This window comes from Aythya ferina (genome assembly GCF_964211825.1).
Source record: "Aythya ferina genome assembly, chromosome: 15".
In the NCBI taxonomy this organism is placed as follows: domain Eukaryota; kingdom Metazoa; phylum Chordata; class Aves; order Anseriformes; family Anatidae; genus Aythya; species Aythya ferina.
The window spans coordinates 11007352-11028071 of NC_140314.1; the positions used below are offsets into that span (position 1 = coordinate 11007352).

The following is a 20720-nucleotide window of genomic DNA, read 5'->3' on the forward strand; positions in this document are numbered from 1 at the left end:
TTAACTCTGCCTTCAGAATAAGTTCAGGGTTTAAATAACATGTGGCACATCAAAAAACATTTGACAAGGTTAAGAATTTCCACAGCAACCCATGATTCAGCTTTGGATGCAGGACTGTTGAGCACCATCACTGCACCACTGATCTTCATTTCGCCCATCTCTCCCCCACACTGTAAGGCTCAAGCTTTCTCTGTGCACTCTGCTCACACTGAAAAAAAACTAGCATGCTCATATACCACCAAAACCCACTGGCATGAAGAACGAAAATGTCTTGTGAATTAAAAGAATTTCAGCTTACAGTTCCCCATACCTGCAGCAATGCCAAGTCAGCATCTTGAGCCAGTTGCTGCAAATTCTTCACAGCAGAGGTAGTTTTAATTACTCTCACCAGGGCAGGAGAGCAGTCCAATGGGAGCTCATTAAGCAACGACTTCTCATCATTTAGAAGTAATAAGGCATGGTAAGGCCTGCAGAAAAAGAAGGAATATATTTGCCCAGTAAACTGCAACTTTTCCTGAAGGTTTAGTTATTCCCAGGCCATGATACCTCAGCTGGTAAAAATGACACTCTAATATCATCCTTTTGCTGTAAGTGGATTCAGAGTAAGCTTATTTTTATGTTACAAGATAAGATGTTCCCCACAAAATGGGGATAAAGGGTTATATGATAACTGGATGCCCTAGTGACTAGAGAAGAAATGACACTGTGCTGGCATACAGTTAACCCTAAAGAATTTGACTGAAAACTGCACATTTGCATCACTGAAATACAGAATGAAGTAGAAGAGAGGAAGAAGGCAGGACTGAGTTAGTTTTGCAGGTAAAAAGCTGTAACCATAGAGAGCAAGAAATAAGACATCAAAGAGCCCAGGCTCTCTTTCCTCTTTACAAAAAATCAGTCCTGTGTCAACAGATTCAAATGAACACACAATTTCTCTGAATGCAAATAGTGCCGACCTCTCCCGCAGCACTGCCTACCAAACTCAATTATGTTAACCAAACCACCTTATGTTAACATGAAAGCTGTGGCTTTGCACCACCACGTATACAGCAGCAGCACGATACCTCAGCATAAGATTCAGGGAGTCCTGTCTCAGCTCACGCCCCAGCCACCCACCACTCAGCGTCCTTTCATCCCCCCAGCTGTGCCAGTACAATCATTTGCAGCATAATACTTGGGCCTGGTGAAAGGACAAACTGCAGCTGAAGGACTTGCTCTTACCTGATCGATTTCAGGCTTCTCTCAATTGCTTCTGGAGGAATAAAGTTTGTTGCAACATAATGGATTTTATGAGGCAGGCAGAAACTCACTTCCAGCCAGTTGTTGATATGTAATCGGACCACTCCTGTTGTACAGAGACTATAACGGGAAAAAAATAAATACATACAGCATTTATAGTGTATACCAAGTGAAAATAGTGGACCAGATTGATTTCTGCACGGGAATCAGAGCAGGGCAAGAAAAGGGTGAGAAGGGTGAGTGTACCATGTCTACCGCCAGACTGGATGAGAACAAGATGGATGATTCCTGGCTGCAAGGGATTCCTTAATTTACAGAACATTATGTATTATGAGGCTTTGGGGAAATTTGCAAGACTATATCCCACTGGCTGCCACTTCCCTCTGCTCTTAACATTGCAGCAGTATCTCAAGAGAGAACAGTTACTTGAAGGTCTCCTGCAAGGTCACTACACTAGAAAATTCCCTAGACCAGAGATGGAAAGGGCAAAGATAAATAAGGCACAATGTTTTCACCACCATTTTCCATCTTTCTGGAAAAAGCTCCGTTTGTTCAGAATCCTTAAACAGTTCAGAGACTTGAGACTTAAATATATGCATCCAAGAAAAGTCTCTCAAGCTGAAAAGCAGAATTGCAAAGTTTCCATTTGGGATAAGTATTTGCCTTATTTGCCCTCACTCCTGCATTTCAAAAGCATGTTGAACCACAAAAAGTAGTTTCTGCCAAAATCTCAGTTCCACAAAGCAGACAAGAGCACCTATATCACAAACATAACCGACATCTTTTGATCCATACATCATATGATAAACAACTGAGATACCTTATAGGGCTTGCTTTGGGTAGTGACACTTCCAGATACTTCAGCAATGAACAGAATCAAGTCAGAAACAATACAGAGAAATGGAAACAGGAGTCTGTAAATCTAAGCAAGAGATGAAACATACCTAGGTAGGTAACTGTAGCTGCTGAAAAATGGGTACAGGTGGGCAAGATACTGTAAGAAACTAAGCCAGCACCCCCATGCAAATTTTTACAACACTGCCCAGTCTGACAAAATGAAACACTGGCCTGGAAACAGCTTTGCTGGAGACCATGGGACGGAGCAAGGAGGAAGAGAAAAGGCCCAGAACATCTTTCTATGTATAGGGAGTTAGAAACAAAACCAAACTCCCTAATCATTCTTAAGCCAAAGCCAACTTTGTCTACATTGGAGAGCTGAACTTCTCAAGATGCCTACAGGCTGTTGTCCTCCAAGATGAACAAAGTGCATCAGAGGCTAAATGAATATTGCCTGAATTCAAACCTCATCCTCAGAAAAAGAAAAAAAAAAAAAACAGTCCTCAGAATGTTTCATCCCGAGAACAAAAACCAGTCCTCAAAATGTTAATCACTCCATGGCACCAACTCCTAAAGATGAGCTGGCTGGAATCCATCAGGAGTACGCACGTAGGTCTGTAACTATAGATTACAGAATCACAGGTAGACCTTTACAGGCCAGGTTTCAGACAAAAAAACAACAAACCTCTAGCTCCCTTAAGATGCCCTCTGCTTTTGAAGTTTGTTCTAAAATATTTTTTTCTAAACAAAACACTATTTTGAAGGTTTAGGTTGGATATTAGGGAGAACTTCTTTACAGAAAGGGTTGTTAGGCATTGGAATGGGCTGCCCAGGGAAGTGGTTCAATCACCATCCATGAAGGTCTTTAAAAGATGTTTAGATGTTGAGCTTAGTGATATGGTTTAGTGAAGGACTTGTTAGTGTTAGGTCAGAGGTTGGACTAGGTGATCCTGGAGGTCTCTTCCAACCTAGACAATTCTGTGATTCTGATTCTGTGATTCTTTTTACAAACTTCAGTTTGCAAACATTCCAGTCTAAATTTTAAATTTGAGTGTGTTGAGACTTGCAATATGACTTTTGTGTAGATAAAACCCAAGAATTTCCCCTCTGCTCAAAACACATTTAAAAACAAGCCAGGAGCAGACAGAGAGTGAATACATGTCTTGAACATTCTTTATGTGGTGATTTAAACATTTATTCCGAGCACTTAATTTTAGGCCACAAACTAACATGCTCTTTTTCAAGTTCATCTGGTTGTATAAGGAGTTCAGAGAGATCAGAAAATTCAGCTTTAAAACAAAAGCATTGGTAGCTTTGGCTGCCAGTGTAACTATTCACCAAACCACAACAGAGTGGTGAGAGCACAAACAAGATCCTGTCCTGCCTTTTGCATGATCAGACTCATAAAGTCAAATCTCACTGTAGACAAAGCTTTTGTAAAGCAGGGGCCATGGTTTTGTTCTCAAATCCTGCACTGAACACTGAGAAGTATTTATTTTCCAAAATGTTAATGGAACAAACACTATACATGTTTTCCTTTAAAAAAAATTCCCTGAAAAGCTAAATCCACTCTCTGGTGCTACCATCTCACACCCATTTAGAGGCTACAAACCCTGAAGGAACATGTAAAGCATGGCAAACACCTCAGTTTGTCTTGCTGCAACTCCGGTAACACTGCTTAACCCACCAGACATACACCAACTGACAGAGAAAGCTGAATTATCTTAAAATACATCAAGGTAAAGGGCACCTTGAAGCAGTAGTTATCCGCACTGTGTAGGGGGCCAAACACTCACAAGAGAAAACATGACAAAAAAATCAATTGCACAAATGAGTTAAGAGACTATGTGAAAGCTAGTGTGGTTGTCAAAATGGGTTACCAAAACAAAGGAAAGAAACATGAAAATATGAAACATTTGCAGGGATATTCTCCCTGTGTACTCTAACACTCAGGAAAAATATATGTTTGGTTCCTTTCATTCTTTGGTCCAAGTGCATTAAGGCAAAAGCTTTAATTATATAATTACATTCTCCACAGCATAATTTTGTCTACATTGCATTATACAACAATAGCCTAAAATTAAAGACAACAAGAAAAACATATTTTGAGCTCTGATTTCAATTTTAATTTCATTTTTCTACATTTGCATTCAATTTCAAACCTTCACTATAGCTAGCTTTATGTAACGATTTCTCTTTCACTCCTCCCCTTGTGGATGGAAAATAATTTAAGTCTCTAATAATCTGGCTGGGAACAAAATACATCCACCAGCAACAATGTATGTGACTGCACTTAGCCAGTCAAAATCAATTAGTTTTACTAAGATATATGCAAGGATTCATGAAATACAGTAAAGTCCAAGAAAGTGAAATGGACAATGGGATGGAGTGCACCCTCGTTGAATTCACAGATGGCATAAAACTGTGAGGAGTGTGATTTACCAGAGGGCCATGCAGATATCCAGAGGAACCCTGTCACACTGGAGCAAAGCACTGTCTGTCAAGAACCTCATGACATTCAGCAAGGAGAAGTGCAAAGTCCTGCACCTGGGGAGTAACAACCCCAAGCACCAGCACATGCTGGGGGCACCCAGCTGGAAAGCAGCTTGGCAGAAAAGGTACTAAGAGTCCTGGTAAACACCAAGTAGAACAAGAGTCAGCAATGTGCCCTTGCTGCAAAGAAGACTAACGGCGCCCTTGGCTGCATCAGGGAAAGTACTGCCAGCAGGTTAAGGGAGGTGATCCTTCCCCTCTACCTAGATTTGGTGAGGCCACACGTGGAGTGCTGTGTCCGGTCCTGGGCCCACCAGTACAAGAGAGACCTGGACATACTGGGAAAAATCAAATGTAGGGCCACAGGGATGACGAAGGGACTAGAGCTCCTCTCCTGTGAGGAGAGGCTGCGAGAGTTGGGACTGCTCAGCCTGGAGAAGAGGCTCAGGGGGATCTCACTGATGCCTGCACATCCCTGAAGGCAGGGTGCACAGAGCATGGAGCCAGGCCCTGCTCAGCGGTGCCCAGGGCCAGGCCCAGAGGCAGTGGGCACAAACTGGAGCACAGGAGGCTCCCTCTGAACACCAGGAGGCACTTCTGTGCTGTGCAGGTGTCGGAGCCACACAGGTTGCCCACAGAGGCTGTGGAGTCTCCTCCTTGGAGAGCTCCCAAAGCCACCTGGACATGGGCCTGGGCTGCCCTACTTGGGGTGGCCCTGCGGGGGTACGGGGGGGGAGCACATGGGCTCAGAGGGGCCTCAGGCCTCAGCCATGCTGTTGTTGTGTGAAATTGAAGTTTGGATCCGCATTTGCTTTCATTTTTATTTGTTTTCCACAAAGTCATCTATTTATCAAGCTTTTTACTGTAAGCCTCACGAATCCCCATGAGCTGGCTGCCAGCTGTTTGGCTGGGGACCATGCACACCCAGAAGCTTCCTTCTTTAGGGACAGAAGCACAACACCAAAAACTAGCAACAGAAGAAAGAACCAAGCAAACAAGTTGTAAGTTATCAAAGTTGCGTTACGGAGTCACCTAGCTGCACTTCGACTTTGCTCTTCTCAAACAACTAAAATTGTGGAGCAAACCGTCCTGTGTAAGTGGTGATATCCATGCTCACTGAGCACATGTAACTCTATAACATGATGTCCGTATGCAAAAGATGTGGTGCTAGCTCCACTGTGCTGATCCTATCCTAAAGAGACCAAAACGCAGTTAGAAACCAAAGTGGAATCATCTGTACCTAGCAGCAGTGAACAGGTCAAATCCAAAGGAAAACTTAGAGCACAGACCTCGCTATCCCACCCCCAGTCCAGCACCAGGAAGACACAGGACCACAGAAGGTGAGAACACTGCATTGGCCAGCACTGTACCGTGAGCCTCTGGCTCTGGGACACATTTACATAGCCCCTGACAGAAAACATAGAATTACACAAAGATTTCAGAGGTGTGGTAGATTTACAAGAAACGTACAGGATTACCTCTTTTCTTCTTCGCTCCTTTCCCAACTTCTCTTCACGTTTTATGGGGATTTTTTCAGTGCTACTGCACCCCGAGGTTTTTCACTGAACCATCTGCTCTAATTCCAAACGCCCTTTTCAGAACAGTTATATATTATACAAGGTTTGCCTTGTCTCATGTGCATTACTTTACACCCAACCATAGTGAATATCATCTGCTGATCAGTTGGTCTCCAGTAACCTTTCTTCAAATCTTCCTCATCTATTTGCGTTTTTATTCCCTTCGCTATTATCTATAAACTTTGTCACTTCACACATTGCCCCTTTTTCCAGGCCAGTTATCAATATGAACACATTGAACAGCACAGGTATGAATACAGATTGCCACAGACAAACTGGGTAAAAATGGCTTCATTCTCCATATTCTAATCCTCCATTAAATCCTCATTGATGTTCCATTTCTCTCATGAAAACTTAATTTCAACACTTTTTGTTGGAAATCTCTGCTTAGATGCTACACCATGAGTGATGCTGAGGGATACATAGCAAGGGATTAGGATACTGACAGGGGATTTTGTAGTAATCTGAAAATGAATCAGGGAGGAGTAACCAGTAAAAAGCTGTTCGCTGTCTCTCTAGTGTAAGACCTAAAATACATCTAATGAGACTGGGAGGAGGAGCAAAGTTCAAAAAGAAACAGAAAGAAACAGAGCAACCAGTTAAGCCATGGAGCTCCTTATCAGAGGATGTTGTGGTTGTTAAATATTTACTTTGGCTTGCAGGAGAGTGAACTAATTTTGGGAAATGAGATCAGCTTAAGGCTGTTGAATATACACAAAGCACCTCCAGAGCTGCAAGCTGCAGGAAGCTGTGGAATATTTTAGGGAATATCAATGCTCTTTTGCTCTGTTCTTATGCTTTGCCCTGAATAGCAACTGTGATTTAATCCCCCCAAAATGGGAATCTTAAAGTTGGCCAGATCCTACAGAATCCCAGCCTTCTTTTTCACAACTATCAGCAAAACACAGCCAATCCCACCTCACATTTTATAAACTGGTTATGAATTCCTACACACACACCACATCTTATGTTTATCCTGTTTACACCATATATTAATAACATGCTTGCTAGTTTTGTAGGGGTGAGCTTGTAGCTTTTGAGTTTATTTTTGCTAGAGGTTGTGACTATTTGGAACTTTCAAATAGTTTTACTCTTCCCTGTAAAAGACACACTCACTGTCCTTTGGTCAACTAACTGTAGTTGGCTTATATGTCATAGTACAGTCATATAAATAACATATAATAATTCATTAATTTTCATATAATTATTCCTCTTCCCCTTAAGTTGATGAGAGGCTAGATCCACCAGTCAGTTCAAATCCCACTAGGCTAAAATGTATAAAGGCTCTTTGTATATTAAAAACAAATAAACAAAAACCAATCCTCTCCTCCCCCTCAAAAAATAGTATTTTCACTTTTCTTCTAATATAAAGCTAATAAAAATTTGCTAAAAACAGATGGGCACTTAGCTATCATCAAGCTAACAAATTATCCGCTCTAACAATTGGTGAAAGTAGTCTTAATTCCTTAAATTGAACGCTGGCTTACAGGAGGCCCCCATTGTAAAAGCAGGAAAGGTTCCCCTTCCTCTGAGGGGAAGGTGAAAAAGATTTTCAAACTTGTTTTCTCAACTAATGGAAGAGAAACATCTGGTTTTAGGTATTAGCCAAAAAGGTCCCAGGAACTAAATGTTGCTTACCTCCAAACTGTCAGTTTAATAATACTCAGTTACAACAGCAGCAGTAGCACTACAGTCAAAATGACCTGGCTACTGATTACTACCTTATAAAATAAGGACATTTCATTCAAAATGCAAAGGACATTGAGCTATAAAAAGATTTGTACACTCATGGTTTACTACAAACCAGCTTACTAAGGGACATGTTGGGTCTTGCCTGAAACACCTCAGCACCATCTACAGGAAACCAAAGGCTAGACAGCAATTCTGAAGCAACTGCAATAATTCAAGAAGCATTTGACTGGAATTCCAAAACAAGCAGGCACTAGGAAATGCTGGCTTGAGCAAATCTCAAATGGGGAGATGGGTTCCCATCTGCAATTCAAAGTGCCCTCTCCACCTAACTATGACATTTCCTTATGCCAAAGGCTATGCCAGAAATGCCCATATATTTAAAACAGTACATTGTCACTGCATGCACTTATCACAGAATCATAGAATGGTTTGTGTTAGAAGTGACCTTTAAAGATCACCTAGTCCCATGGGCAGGCACATCTCCTACTAGGCCAGGCTGCCCAAATCCCCACCCAGCCCGGCCTTGAGCACTGCCAGGGATGGGGCACCCACAGCTCCTCTGAGCAGCCTGGGCCAGGGCCTCACCACCCTTACAATAAATAGTTTCTTCCTTATACATAATCTAAGTCCACCCTCTTTTAGTTTAAAATCATTAGCCCTTGTCCTATCACTACATGACCTTGTTATAAGTCTCTCTCCATCTTTCTTACAAGCCCCCTTTAGGTATTAAAAGTCTTCTCCAGGCTGAACACCCCCAGCTCCCTCAGCCTCTCTTCACAGCAGAGGAGGGAGCTCCAGCCCCCTGACCATCCTCATGGCCTCCTCTGGACCTGCTCCAGCAGGTCCCTGTCCCTCCAGTGCTGGACAGTTTCTTCTACTTGACCAAAAAATTATTTTAGTTATATGCTTGCCCTGCAAGGTGCTGCTGCACCTCTCACCCTATCTGCCTGCAGGTGTAATAAGCATATTTCCTATTTTCTCGTATAAAGCATTAATGGAAAATGCAGAACACCACCTTATTACCTATCCAGCTAACACTGTTAATGACTTTTCAAAGAGAGCTTTCCAATCAAATGCAAAGTCATTTATCCTTTTACCAACAGTTTAATTCTTAACTTGCTTGTGACAATGTCATGCAAAATCATGTTAAAATATGACATGCATGTCCTCTACCCCACCCACAATGCCTAAATGAGGGAAATGAGGGAGACTGCTTTGTTTTATATCTGGGAGCCAGCACCAATGTGTGTTTCTCCATGGCCAGTCTACTCCTTATTGCATGGAAGGACAGTAGTACTACTCCATGAGCTTGGGCTATATGTTCCTCCAGTCACAGTTAAATGCCACAAGATGTCACTGTGTCACTAAAATGTTTGGAAACAAGATCAGTATCTGCCCAGTCACGAATTCATACCCTGAGAGGAACAGAGAAACGTAAAAAGCAAGTGAAAAGTTTGATATGAGAATTACAGGCTATGCAAAAGAAAAAAAAAAAAAGCAGCCTTATTTTAAAATTTAGTATACATTTTGTGAGAATCTAATTGATCAGTGTGCTACACTCATTCCAAATAGGCTGAAATTCACAGCTCTTGAACACAGTAAAAACAGCTCATTAGAAGTTTTATAACGTGTTTACAATCATTAATTTATCTAGGTTTTCAGTGCCTTGCCTTCCCGGTCTTCGTGATTGTTCCATTTGAACAAAGGAAATTGTGACCTAGGGAAGCTAAAGAGTTGGTCTAAGTTCATACACCGTGCCTGACAATCAACGAAGGAACTCAACAGTAGTTTTCCTAAGTCCAGACAAACACACTAGTCAAGGGGCTCATCTTTCACCCCACCAAACCCTTCTGTCTTCTGTCTTTCTCCTGCCAAGTGCATATCCTGAATAAAGGTGTCTGCTCTGCATGACGAATCAGCACTGACATACGGTTGAAGCAGTATGCTGGAGGAGCTGGGTGCCCGACTCCTGCTGAAATTCAACACTAGCTCAACGCTTCCTTGAAATCCTCACCAGAACCTTTAATCCAGTCAAGAAACAGCATGTTACACTTTCCATTCTGCTGAAAGTCTCACCACCTAATCCAAATTCACTGTCCAGACATGCACAGTGTAACCAAATGAAGCCAAGGCAGTATCTAACGTTGCCATCAGTGCTATACGCAGCATTTTTCTCTTACTTGCAGGTTTATAGCACTACTACAGAGACAAAATATTCATATTTTATATTCAGATTTTTCAGTTTTACAATTCGTTTATCCTTATGTGCCTTTGTGCCAAAGAGGAAAATAATTATTGAAGCTGCAACAGATCACCGACTTTTAAGAAACATAATATATCCAAAGGGAGACCAAGGTGATGATTAGGATAGCGATTCTGCAAACATTTTACCTGACACCTAGCCTCCACCTCATCTAAACCCAAATCTCAATGAGTCAGCAGCATAAAGACATAGATAACCTCCGAAGGAACAGGGCCAAGAGGTTTCAGTGACAAGCAACATACTATGAGCCATGAAGGAAAACCTGCTTACCTGTCATAAGTCTCTTTGAGATCTCTGGCCAATTTGCACTTGGGCAGGATATGATGAAAAGGTGACTGTGGCCCTTCTGTGGCTATGGAAAATTTCAAAACAAGGAAGCAAACAAATAATTTCAAAGCAGAGAGAATTTCCTTTTCCCCCTCTAGGCAAAGCCAGTACCTTAGGCACAGAATCCATATCTTTTTAATCTACATTTCTATTTCAAAGCTTTTATGATAATCCAAGTTAACCATTAAGATAATAACAATGAATTAATGCCAACTTCTGATCCTCAACTTAGTTAAACACATTACCTGTGAACTTGACGTGATCATTTTCAGTGTTTTTGTTTCTATACATACTAGGTTTTATTTTCAATACTTGAAGCAAGATGATGTGTCAGTAAGAGTTCACCTTAGATGGTGCATATTAGTATAATAAGTTGCTATAAAGCATGGTCTATAAAAATGCTGTGCATAAAAATCTGTTGGCCATGGAAACTACATGTAAAAGTAAAATTTCCACACAAGAAGTCTAGTAACTAAACATAGTGTTAGAGCATAGGAAACTTGCTCTACATTGGGTGAAGTAGCTACATATGAGTTCTTCCACATCATCCTAACAGGCAGATCCAAACATGATGGTTCAGTACACCCTCTCCAATGATTGTTCTGAACCAAGCTAGCAAGGAAAGCAACCAAATTACTTCACTTCTAAACCTGACGTCTCTGCACAGGGATAGTTTTCTTGGATGAGGAAAAATGCAGTCAAAAGCTGTAAAAATGCTAAAGAGCACCAAAACTTGTTCATTCTGATCGCTGCCACAAAAGAAAAAGGCACAATCAGCACTTCTCTGAAAAAGTGCTCCTGCACAAATAGAGTTGTACACAAAGCTAAGCTCAACACTTACTTTCTGACATGGCAGACACTTCATCCTGAATAGCTAAGATCAGCTTGGCCTCCCTGGTCAGGTACTGGCAGCGGCGCTCCTCATGCTGCAAGACGATGGCGATTCGACGGGAAAGGTTGTGTAAGCAGTTTATCACTGATGGATCTGCATTGGCCTACAGGCAACACAGAAGGGAAACTGTCTGGTCATTCAGCCACAGTCACATTTATGGAACTAGAGTGATGGATAAGTAATCAAAGCAATTATCTTCAGCAGATACCGGTCTCTCTGGCAACTGGCTGAAGAATAGAGTTTTCTCTGACAGTAACAAAGCTCCCAGAGAAAGTTAAGGAAGATGAAAGTGAGGGACTTATAGACTTGTTCATGAACATCAAATTAACACAGCACCTGGAGTATGATACTCGTATCTGTTTTTTGTTTTTTTTTCCAGCTGTTACTAGGCCTTTTGCTAGCAAAGAGACCAAAGAACTCAATTTCACATAGCCAGAAAAGAAAATGTCAAGTTATTTGAAAAGGAAGCGCATCACAATGTTCAGGTTAAATTCACTGGGAGTATAAGGACTGCAGTGCCTTTAACATAGCCCACTCTCACCATGTTGGTTGTACTGAAGTTTGTCTTATACAACTAGCATTTGTCTTGTCAGTATGTAAGTAGTACCAACAAATGATCAACACTTTGATACAAAAGCAAAATGAATCTGGACATACATTCCAAAGCATTTCACAAATATGGCTTATTACAAACACTTGCATTTGTGCAAGTCCCGGAACGAAAGTGCTAGAAAAATCTATCACATAAGTACAGCTGATAAGGGGGGACTCAGCAGCTCTAGTCAGAAAGTGCACAGTAAGCAGCTGCTTCATGTTTGTTAAGACTTTTAAAGGAATTTACAGTTCTAGCAAGTGATAACTTGGCATGTAAACTAGCAAACCATGAGTCAACATTTTCAAATTCCACTCTTCTTGCTGAGTCACGACACGTTGGTAACCCTGAGCTTAAACACAGCAGGATCAGTGCTGATTACAGTGTTTGGGACTTTGCCTGCTCTGTCTGCCCGCTGCAGATGGGCTCATCTTTATCACAGAATACCTCCACCCACACTTTGCAGTGCACTAGACTCTGCTAGGAAAAAAAAATTCGCTTGCTTTACACATAGCACTTTCCAAAAACTTGACAGCTCTCTGTGAAGTAAGAGTGTCTCATTTGGCAAACACAATTAAATGCTATATTAAGCACATAGTACATCAGTATCCTCACAGTGCCAAAATGCAAAAAAGTGAGTTTTCCTAGGAGAACCACTAGAAAACAGATTCTAAAGAAATGCAGACAAGAGGAATGTACGTGTTACTAAAAGATCAAAACTTTTGAAGCTAACAGCTCTTAATGCGTGAAATTTAAAATCAACTTCTGTATTGCAAATTTGGATCTTCCTAACCTAAGAATGTTCCAAAGCACAGCAACACTGGATTCCCAGCAGAACTCAATGAACGATATCTTGCTTGATTCAGATTGGGATAATTGTCTCTTGTGAAACCTTGCCTTTCCACTGAAGAAAAGCCACTTGGACTATGGCCATGTATAAAGTACCGGTGCTAAAAGGGGAAAAAAAAGTCACTTCACAGTCAAGGAGCTGGAGGCTTTAAAATCATGACATGGTATCCAAAGTCCTAGTCAAGCAAAAATCAGCCATCTCCAGCAGGACAGCTGTTCCAATGCCATCCTTCATTTTCAGCATGTTGCTTCACATGCATATGTGCCACAAAAACAATACGATAGCTCCACAGATGTAACCTGTGGGCTGTGAAGAGAAAGCCAGAGCTCAGAAATCAAATAATGCTTGAACATAATGAAATTTCTAGGGTTTTATACTATCAAATTAGTGAAACCAGGATCCCTTAACACTGATACCAACATCTCATCAACAGAGTAGACTTAAAAAGAAACTCCAAGGAAAACATACATATTTGCTCCAGATTTTTGTTTAACATCAAAGTGTATTTATTCCTCACATGTTCCTGCTTCTCGTTCAGAATGCTACATACAGCCAGTTGCTCCCTGGCATGCTCCTTCTTTTACAACAGCCTCATGGCTAAAAAGAAGCAGCTTTCAAACACTATCCAACTAATTATAAAGAGGCCTGCAGGTAATGAGCAGAGGCACATGGCTCTGTATCATCAAGCATGATCAAGGGCTCTAAATAGTGCTGTTCTGAAGTATCATTTCAAAAAGAGCATCAGGGTTAAAAAAAAAAAAAAGAAAAAGTGATAGGTTTTGTCCAAATACAGAAGGACAGCCAAAAAAACTCTTCAGACATTAAACTGAGAGCACCTTCATCCACAGACCAATCTTGGATGAAACTGCAAGCCCATGATACCAGGAACATGGTTCCCACTCAGAAAAATGCTATGAGACGAGAGGAAAAAACACACAAATGCCATTCCTTTCTAAACATGAGCCTAAACTCTATCCTTTGGTTCTGATATGTCTTCCAAGAAACTACAGCACCGTGCTAACACACAGAGCCAGCACCCATCCAGGTCTGGATCCAAGCTGGCAAACCTTACTGGAAAATGTAATGGCTCTAGAGAGCACAGAGCAGATTTCTTCATGGCTTTGCACTGAACAAGCTTGGGTTAACCAAAGCCATGGCAGGGCCCTAACTTGTAAGTCTGTCCAAACACATGTCACTGTCCATGCTTGCTGCTGCCTCTGCTTCTGGCGCTGAACTGACCACCAAGGCCAGAGCTGCATGGAGCTACAAGGGCTCAGCAATGTGCTGTATGGATTTGGACCTACCCCAGGCAGAAGTAGAGCAGAGAATGGCATCTGGCATACAGGACAGTAAGACACAGGCTGCTTTTCCACATAGCTAACTTGGACAAGCTTCAATTGCATGATTAGAAACATCACAGCAGGTCAGCAGCTCGTCAATAACAACAGACAAGACACATGCAAGATTTGTAACAGGGTTCATATCTATTTTTCAAAGTGATTTCTTGCATGCCTTTATAGTCCGGGTTTTTAAAAAACAGAACAAAAAAGCTCTAAGATGTATCCTGAACAGAACAACTGTGCTTGAGGCTACATAATGCTGGGCTGGAAATCTTACTAACTTCTCAGTGTCGTGTTCTACTTTGTTTTGTTATTTCAAATGAAAATCTCCCAGTGAAATTGGGCACTGAATGTTTTACAAGAGATTATGGCAACATGAGCCTACTGCATTCTGTTACACATGTGAAGGACATTCCATTACCAGATGACTAGAAGGCAGTCCTTACTTACCCTTAGGGCAAACACCACATTGAAGAGAATCATAGTGGGCATCTCTCTCTTTGGCGAGGGATCAGTTTTGGATACCTGAAAAATATTTGAAAGAAATCCCATATGCTACTGTCCTCCGGAACAAGTAATCAAGGGAGAAAAAAAAAAAAAAAAGAAAACTCAGTCAAATAACAGTTTGCTGAGAGATGAGAGCAGACAAATCAAATTCTACCATCAAAATTTGACTTGTAAAAAATAAAATTGTATGATTATTTTCTTATTAAAGTATTACAGTTATTTTATGCTTTCTGAGAAGCTGGTAAAACATAAACCAAAACATTTTGGTAAGGATCATAGAAATGTGTATCGGTTAAGACAGCGGCATTAGTAGATGTCTTTACTAATGTATTCTAGCACCATTAGGGGCCCTAGATATAATTTTTTCTTAAAACAATTGTTATATATTGTTAACCACAGAAAACACTACAGATTTCTCACCCCATGCCACACATATTCTCCTTTTTCCTAAAATCCCCATTTGGACTGCATCATGTTGCAAGCTGTTGTTTTTATCAGAAAAACTGTGCTCGAGAACTGCCCATATTCAATCTCACGCACTTGCACAATACTAAGATAAAAGGTTTGGTTTACATTCCTGCAGGACTTCAAATGCATTCTCCATCACGCACGCCTTCCCTTCCCCCTCTCCCCCCAAAAAATGTTCTTTCTGCAACAGAAGGCTTCCTAGTGTCATAATCTTTAGCACATGTACTGGCTTTCTTGTGGGGAGGCGCAGAGGAAGCGAAGACAAGCAAGTTGTATTTGCAAATCCAGTACTAACATCTCTGAATCAACTATGTGTCACCACAAGATGGAGCACAAAATCCAGAGGACACCCCTGCCTTCCCCGAAGCTCCCTGCTGAACACTCAGTCCAACCTGAAGTATAAACCACCTGAACAATCATCTAGCCTAATATTCTGCCTCTACACCACAATGAATGGGCATAAAGTTAATGCAGTGTCCGAGGCAGGGCAAACACAAAGAAGCTAGCAACAGCAAAGCTGCTTCCAGCCTTTCTGACAAGTACTGAGCATCAGCAACAAACTGCTCACTGGTGAACTCCTGAATGCTTTCACTTAAAAATCAGAAAAACTAGAAGTAGTAACGCATACCTTTGTTTTTCTAAATTGTTAAATGAAGTTCTATCAAAAAGGCAGTGAGAAGGGGTATGGCAAAAACAATTTACTGTGCTTATTTGTTCTTTTGGAGATATAGGTTCCAAGATGTCCTGTGAACTTCAATAAAGACTTAAAAGCATTAAGTGCAGGGACTGATCCTATTCTTTCCTTAAAATCAACCATTAACATCAGCTGGAATACAGCTAGTTTTCATATCCCCTCTTGAGTGGAAAAAAAGACCTAAGCTGGAAAAGAAAATGATGAAAGAATTTAAGAATTCAGAATATCATTACATAAAAGACAGTCTGGCACATGATTAAATGTTGGTGCTCTTGTAATTCCTCAATCTCATTTGAAGAAGAATTTGCTGAGTTGTCCTGTGAAGTAACTTACTGCAGCATGAACTGCAAAGAAATCCAAACCAGAGACTGTCAGGTTACTTCAGTCATTGCTTTTGCTCCATGGGACAGGGATGAAATAATCTAGCTTCTTACTAACTGCCTAAGGGTCCCAGATTTAGACCCAAACGAACTAGTAGAAAGGGCTGCCACATCCAGAAGATTCTGGAAACTAGAAAGTTCTGGGTGCCTCCTGGGGTGATAAGACACAGCCAAGAAAAAGATTCTACTAGAAGTAACAAAAAGGCATTTACAGCACTCTATAATGTTGTTTATTTACACAGATGTAATTTTATTTAGACAAACTGAAAATGAAGAGGTTTTTCATGCAATTAGGATAAAAGTGACTACAAGCAGAGAAAATGTGTAACGTGTGGTAAACAAATGCAAATACAACTTTTCAACTTAGTTTAGACTCACTACACCACAATTATGAAGTTGTGCCTTTTGGACAAGATTGGCAAAATAAATGAACCTGGTACTGTGGGAGAACAGACCACTGTTGTCAGGGCCCTGAGGGCACCAAACACTCTTAATGGCCTTGGCCGACACCACTTGGTCCCCACACCTGCCCATGCATGACCCAGGAGCCCCATTTAAGCTCAGTATGGGGCCTTTGGTCCCTGAAGCTGGGGGTCTCCAGCCCTGTCTCTTGGATAGGCCTCAGACCTATGCTGTAGGTAGTGTGTCTCCTGGAGGGACTGCACTATGTACACAGCAGCCTTGTCCTCTAGCCCTACCTGTGGCTCCATCTCCTTTTACTCCTGGCTGAGCTCTCCAGATGGACCCTGGGCCCAGTTCATTGCTTGCCTTCTGTGAGACAGGTGACAGGCCCTGCTAGCAGCACCCCAGCTTGCCCATCCGCCAGGAGCGGCTGGTCCTTGCTGCTCCCATACAGCAGCACAGTGGGTCTGGAGCATCCCCTCACTCTCTCCCTTCCTTAGCCCTTTCCTCCATCATTTCATAGAGTCAACTGCCACACATTACTGAGGTGGGCTGTAACAGTCTCTATAAAAACAAAACAAGGCAACACCTTCTTGTCTCTTCTTTGCCACCATTCTATTTGCTCTAAGTGTCAGAGCTAGAAATGTGAATGGCAAAACAAGAACTACCTTGCAAAACACTGCTTAAGCTTCCCAGCACCTGACCTCACTCCCACCAGCACCAGGAACTTTTAGTGTCCTAGGGTAGTGGGCACCAGCTGTTCTGAACACAGCAGGTTGTGTTTACTGAAGTACTTGCACAGTCTGGGGGAACTTGTATTCTGTTTTCCAAAACAGCTCAAACATTTGAGAACTGAGTCTTGGTGATGCTCAGTCACATTTCTTGTACTCGTATGTGAGTTTCAGAAGTGGAACACTGGCACCTTTTGATGCTTGAAGCCAGCTTCTTACTTGGATAAAAGCAGTCCTAAAGCAGTCTGGTCCTCTAAATACCAAGCAGCAGTTGCCAACAATCTGTTTGCACCTCTAATTATAGATAGAAAGGATGACAGAATTGGCAAGCAGATTTTTGCCTGGAAAAATGAACGACTTAGCAAATTTGACAAAAAAGGAGATGAAAGCAGTTCAGTGATACAGATTAGTGTTGGATTTAGAAATTACCAAAGCCTGGTTCATTTTTACAGTCTGTCAGGATAAGGAATGGGAAAGGGAATATTTTGCATGCAGAACCATGCAAGTTCTTTCCTAGATTTAAGCAGGGCCTTTTCCATACCTGGGTGACAACTGCTTTTACTCCAATCACAGACCATAAACCAAGGTCTGAATACAAACAGCAGCCAAACTTTCTCCACAAGAAAATTTTAGACCTCTTTTTAACATTTGTTAGGGTTTGGGCTTGTTTGTTTTTTTTTTTGGTTGGTTGATTTTTGTTTTGTTTTTTACTGCCATACTAATTGATGGTGATGAAAAGCTAAGTTGCAACAACTAACATGGTGAGAAACGGCTTTTTGAGCTGGACCACTTAGCAAACTTCTGTTTACCCAAGCTCCTTTTCTAATGTGACCAGACTGGGGTTTCTGTAAGTCACTTACACAGCTCCCTTAGTTTGCTACTCACTGTAGTTATCTGGAAATACAGAAAGGCAGCTTTGAGCATCCACAAGAATCAGAAATCAGGAAGAAACAGGATCAAAAGCAAACTTATCCATTCTAAATTCTAAGTTTCCTAACTAAGCCATGGAGTTTGAAAAGAAAGCATGCCCCCCAAGCAGACCTCTTACCATACCTGCCCAAGGGCATGCTGAAGCAATGTAGGGTGGCCAACAAAGCGAACATTATCAATCTTCAGTTCAAATTTTTTGCCACACATATCTGACTTTGTAGCCAAAATCGTTGCCAGGATGACATCTGAAAACCTTGAAGAGCAGAAACAAAAGTTATTACAGTTTTCAAAAAGCATACCCCCAGAATGTTCCTCCAAATACAGATGTATTTAACTTGTGAGATTTTTTTTAAGTTGTAAATTGTGTATAAATTGCTGTACCTGGCATACCCCCAATTATAGAAAATTAAGAATCCCTTAATTACATCTGTCAGATCATCACAATTATAAAACAGGAAGCGTTCAAGACAAAGACTGTGGTGTCATGCTTATTTCAGTACATGCACAGCAAAATAAATTGGTAATATTAGATGCAGTTTGTTTAAATACAAAAACAGCCTGAGTTAGCCATTGCCTGGATTTAGCTGCAGATTAATGAACTTACTAAGCAACTACATATCAAGACAGCCTGTCACTCAAGCACAACAAAGATCTTTAAGCCACCCATTGCGGCAAAGGGGAAGGCAAGACAGAGCTTGAGTCAATTAAAAGAAAAATATATTCTACATTTGTCCCTCCTTTTCCAAATCTAGTCAGTGAGACTCAAAGTTACTCACTTAACAGCTCTCAACCTGCGGTCAAAGGACCAGCAGCACCCTGCTGAAAATTGCTTAGCATCACCTGGCCTCATTTGATAAACTAAACCAAGACAAATTCATGACAATGGGCTCTCCTCAGTGCTGACCACATTTTAGTGGTACTGGGGACTGCTCTGGATTTGTGGTGGGAAGACTGCAACCACGAGACAGGACAGCAAGTACCTACAAGGAGTCTGCCAAGTAAAATACAGCCACAGCTCCAAATTGGGTAAGAATTCCAGTGTGAAAATGGAAGAATTCTGCAACCACTTCTGATGACCTTACAACATTGGCCTTCTCTTTTAAAAATACTCATGTTCCTTAGGGTGTCCCCTGAGACACTGAAGCTCAAATCTATACGAAAGGGGACCTCAGTTAGCTGCTGGAGGGAACTTCTTGTTGTTTCACGACAGCAGTAGTGCAAGGTTTGATATTAGCAATGTTCTTTCCTCATCTGATTTCTCTAAGACCCTCACTTAACCAAATGGATTTCAAGCCAGCTTCTGATGAGACTGTTTTTTAAATAATGGCAATGTTTAATCCAGTTTCTTTATTTGCATTCATGGATGTGTGTCCCTGTTAGACCATCCCCCTCCACCACGCAGGTTTCCCGGATAACACAGTATCACTCAGAGAAAAGGGCAGACGTGGGTGTGTTCTGCACTCACCTTATCTCTCGGCCACAAGCGAGCCCTCAGTGCCCAGGGAAGGACTTAATGTACCACGCTCCTGGTTCACTCTGAGTGAGTTATGGAGTACCACAGAAACTAAGACAAGCACACAGCCAGGTCTTTAGTCTGTATCTATCTGCATATGACCCAGGGGCTATTGCTGTCATTAGACCTACATATACTGAAGATGCAGGATAATACAGGGGCTTTCCAAACTGCCAAAGCCTCTGATGCTTGTACAAAAAGGTCCTCCTCACCATCCTGCTTATGTTTGGCTAATGGAGGGAGCAGCTCTGTACAAAGTTCCAAATCCCTGGCTGCTCTGCTCACACAGGATGCTGAACACAGCTGAGGGCTAGCAGAGAGATGGGCAGACTAGCCAGAGACTCCTGGGGCCACTGAACCCGTGCTCCCCGGCCACTGCGCTGGACTGGGCTGCACGACACATGGATTTCATGAGGAAAAGGTAAAGCTTCCTCCAGCTGGACTTCACGTGACAGCTCCTGGAGATCACATCCAAAATAGGAAAAAGTCACCACGACAGCAGTGAGCTTTCCCTCCTCTTTCTGCCATGCCCAGCTGTGTTAGATACTAGCCTGGTCACAGAGCCAGGAAAACTCTAAGAACAATGGATCAAAAACGAGCATATGCTCTAGTAAGCAGAGGTAGAAACAGGGTAAACTAGGAAGTGCCTGCTTGCTTGTAAAAAATGAGTTGTTCTTCCCTCCCCCAGCCTTGGCAAAGGATGCCTTGAGAGCTGGAAAACCAAACTTCATTAATGACGACTTACACCTCTGTTAAGATTTCACTTTTACACAGAATTCCACCACGAGATCTTTTCACACACAGCTGTGGTGCTGAATGTAACAGTTCAGCAGTGCCCCAGGATAGCTCACGACACTGACACCCACCTCTGCATTACCTCCTATTTGGCTCTGTGAGGAGCACAAGATTAAAAGCTTAATTTTGTAATGTCTTCCCCATCTTCTTGCTAGCCAAGACCTCTCTTTCTGGAAGAGCGCTGCAACTGCAGCCAGA

General features: G+C 41.8%; 1 protein-coding gene across 10 annotated transcripts in view; it reads right to left on the reverse strand.

The window, feature by feature from the left end:
• The window catches only part of NPRL3 (NPR3 like, GATOR1 complex subunit), a 50392-nt gene that overhangs the window by 19967 nt on the left and 9705 nt on the right, over positions 1-20720 (reverse strand). For 4 of the 10 annotated variants that reach the window (XR_014698314.1, XM_084537086.1, XM_084537084.1 and 1 more), the window contains 6 exons: positions 18338-18467; positions 14553-14627; positions 11270-11423; positions 10372-10453; positions 1222-1359; positions 311-467 (listed from right to left, as the gene is read on the reverse strand). Coding sequence is in view for 9 of the 10 variants with exons in the window: in XM_084537086.1 (XP_084393212.1) it covers positions 311-467; positions 1222-1359; positions 10372-10453; positions 11270-11423; positions 14553-14627; positions 18338-18467 (736 nt within the window). In the remaining variant the exon portion in view is untranslated. Of the gene's footprint in view, positions 1-310; positions 468-1221; positions 1360-10371; positions 10454-11269; positions 11447-11528; positions 11607-11861; positions 14346-14552; positions 14628-16104; positions 16790-18337; positions 18468-19198; positions 19592-19679; positions 19741-20720 lie in introns of those variants that run through there. The other 6 variants (XM_084537089.1, XM_084537088.1, XM_084537091.1 and 3 more) reach the window with 6 other exon arrangements.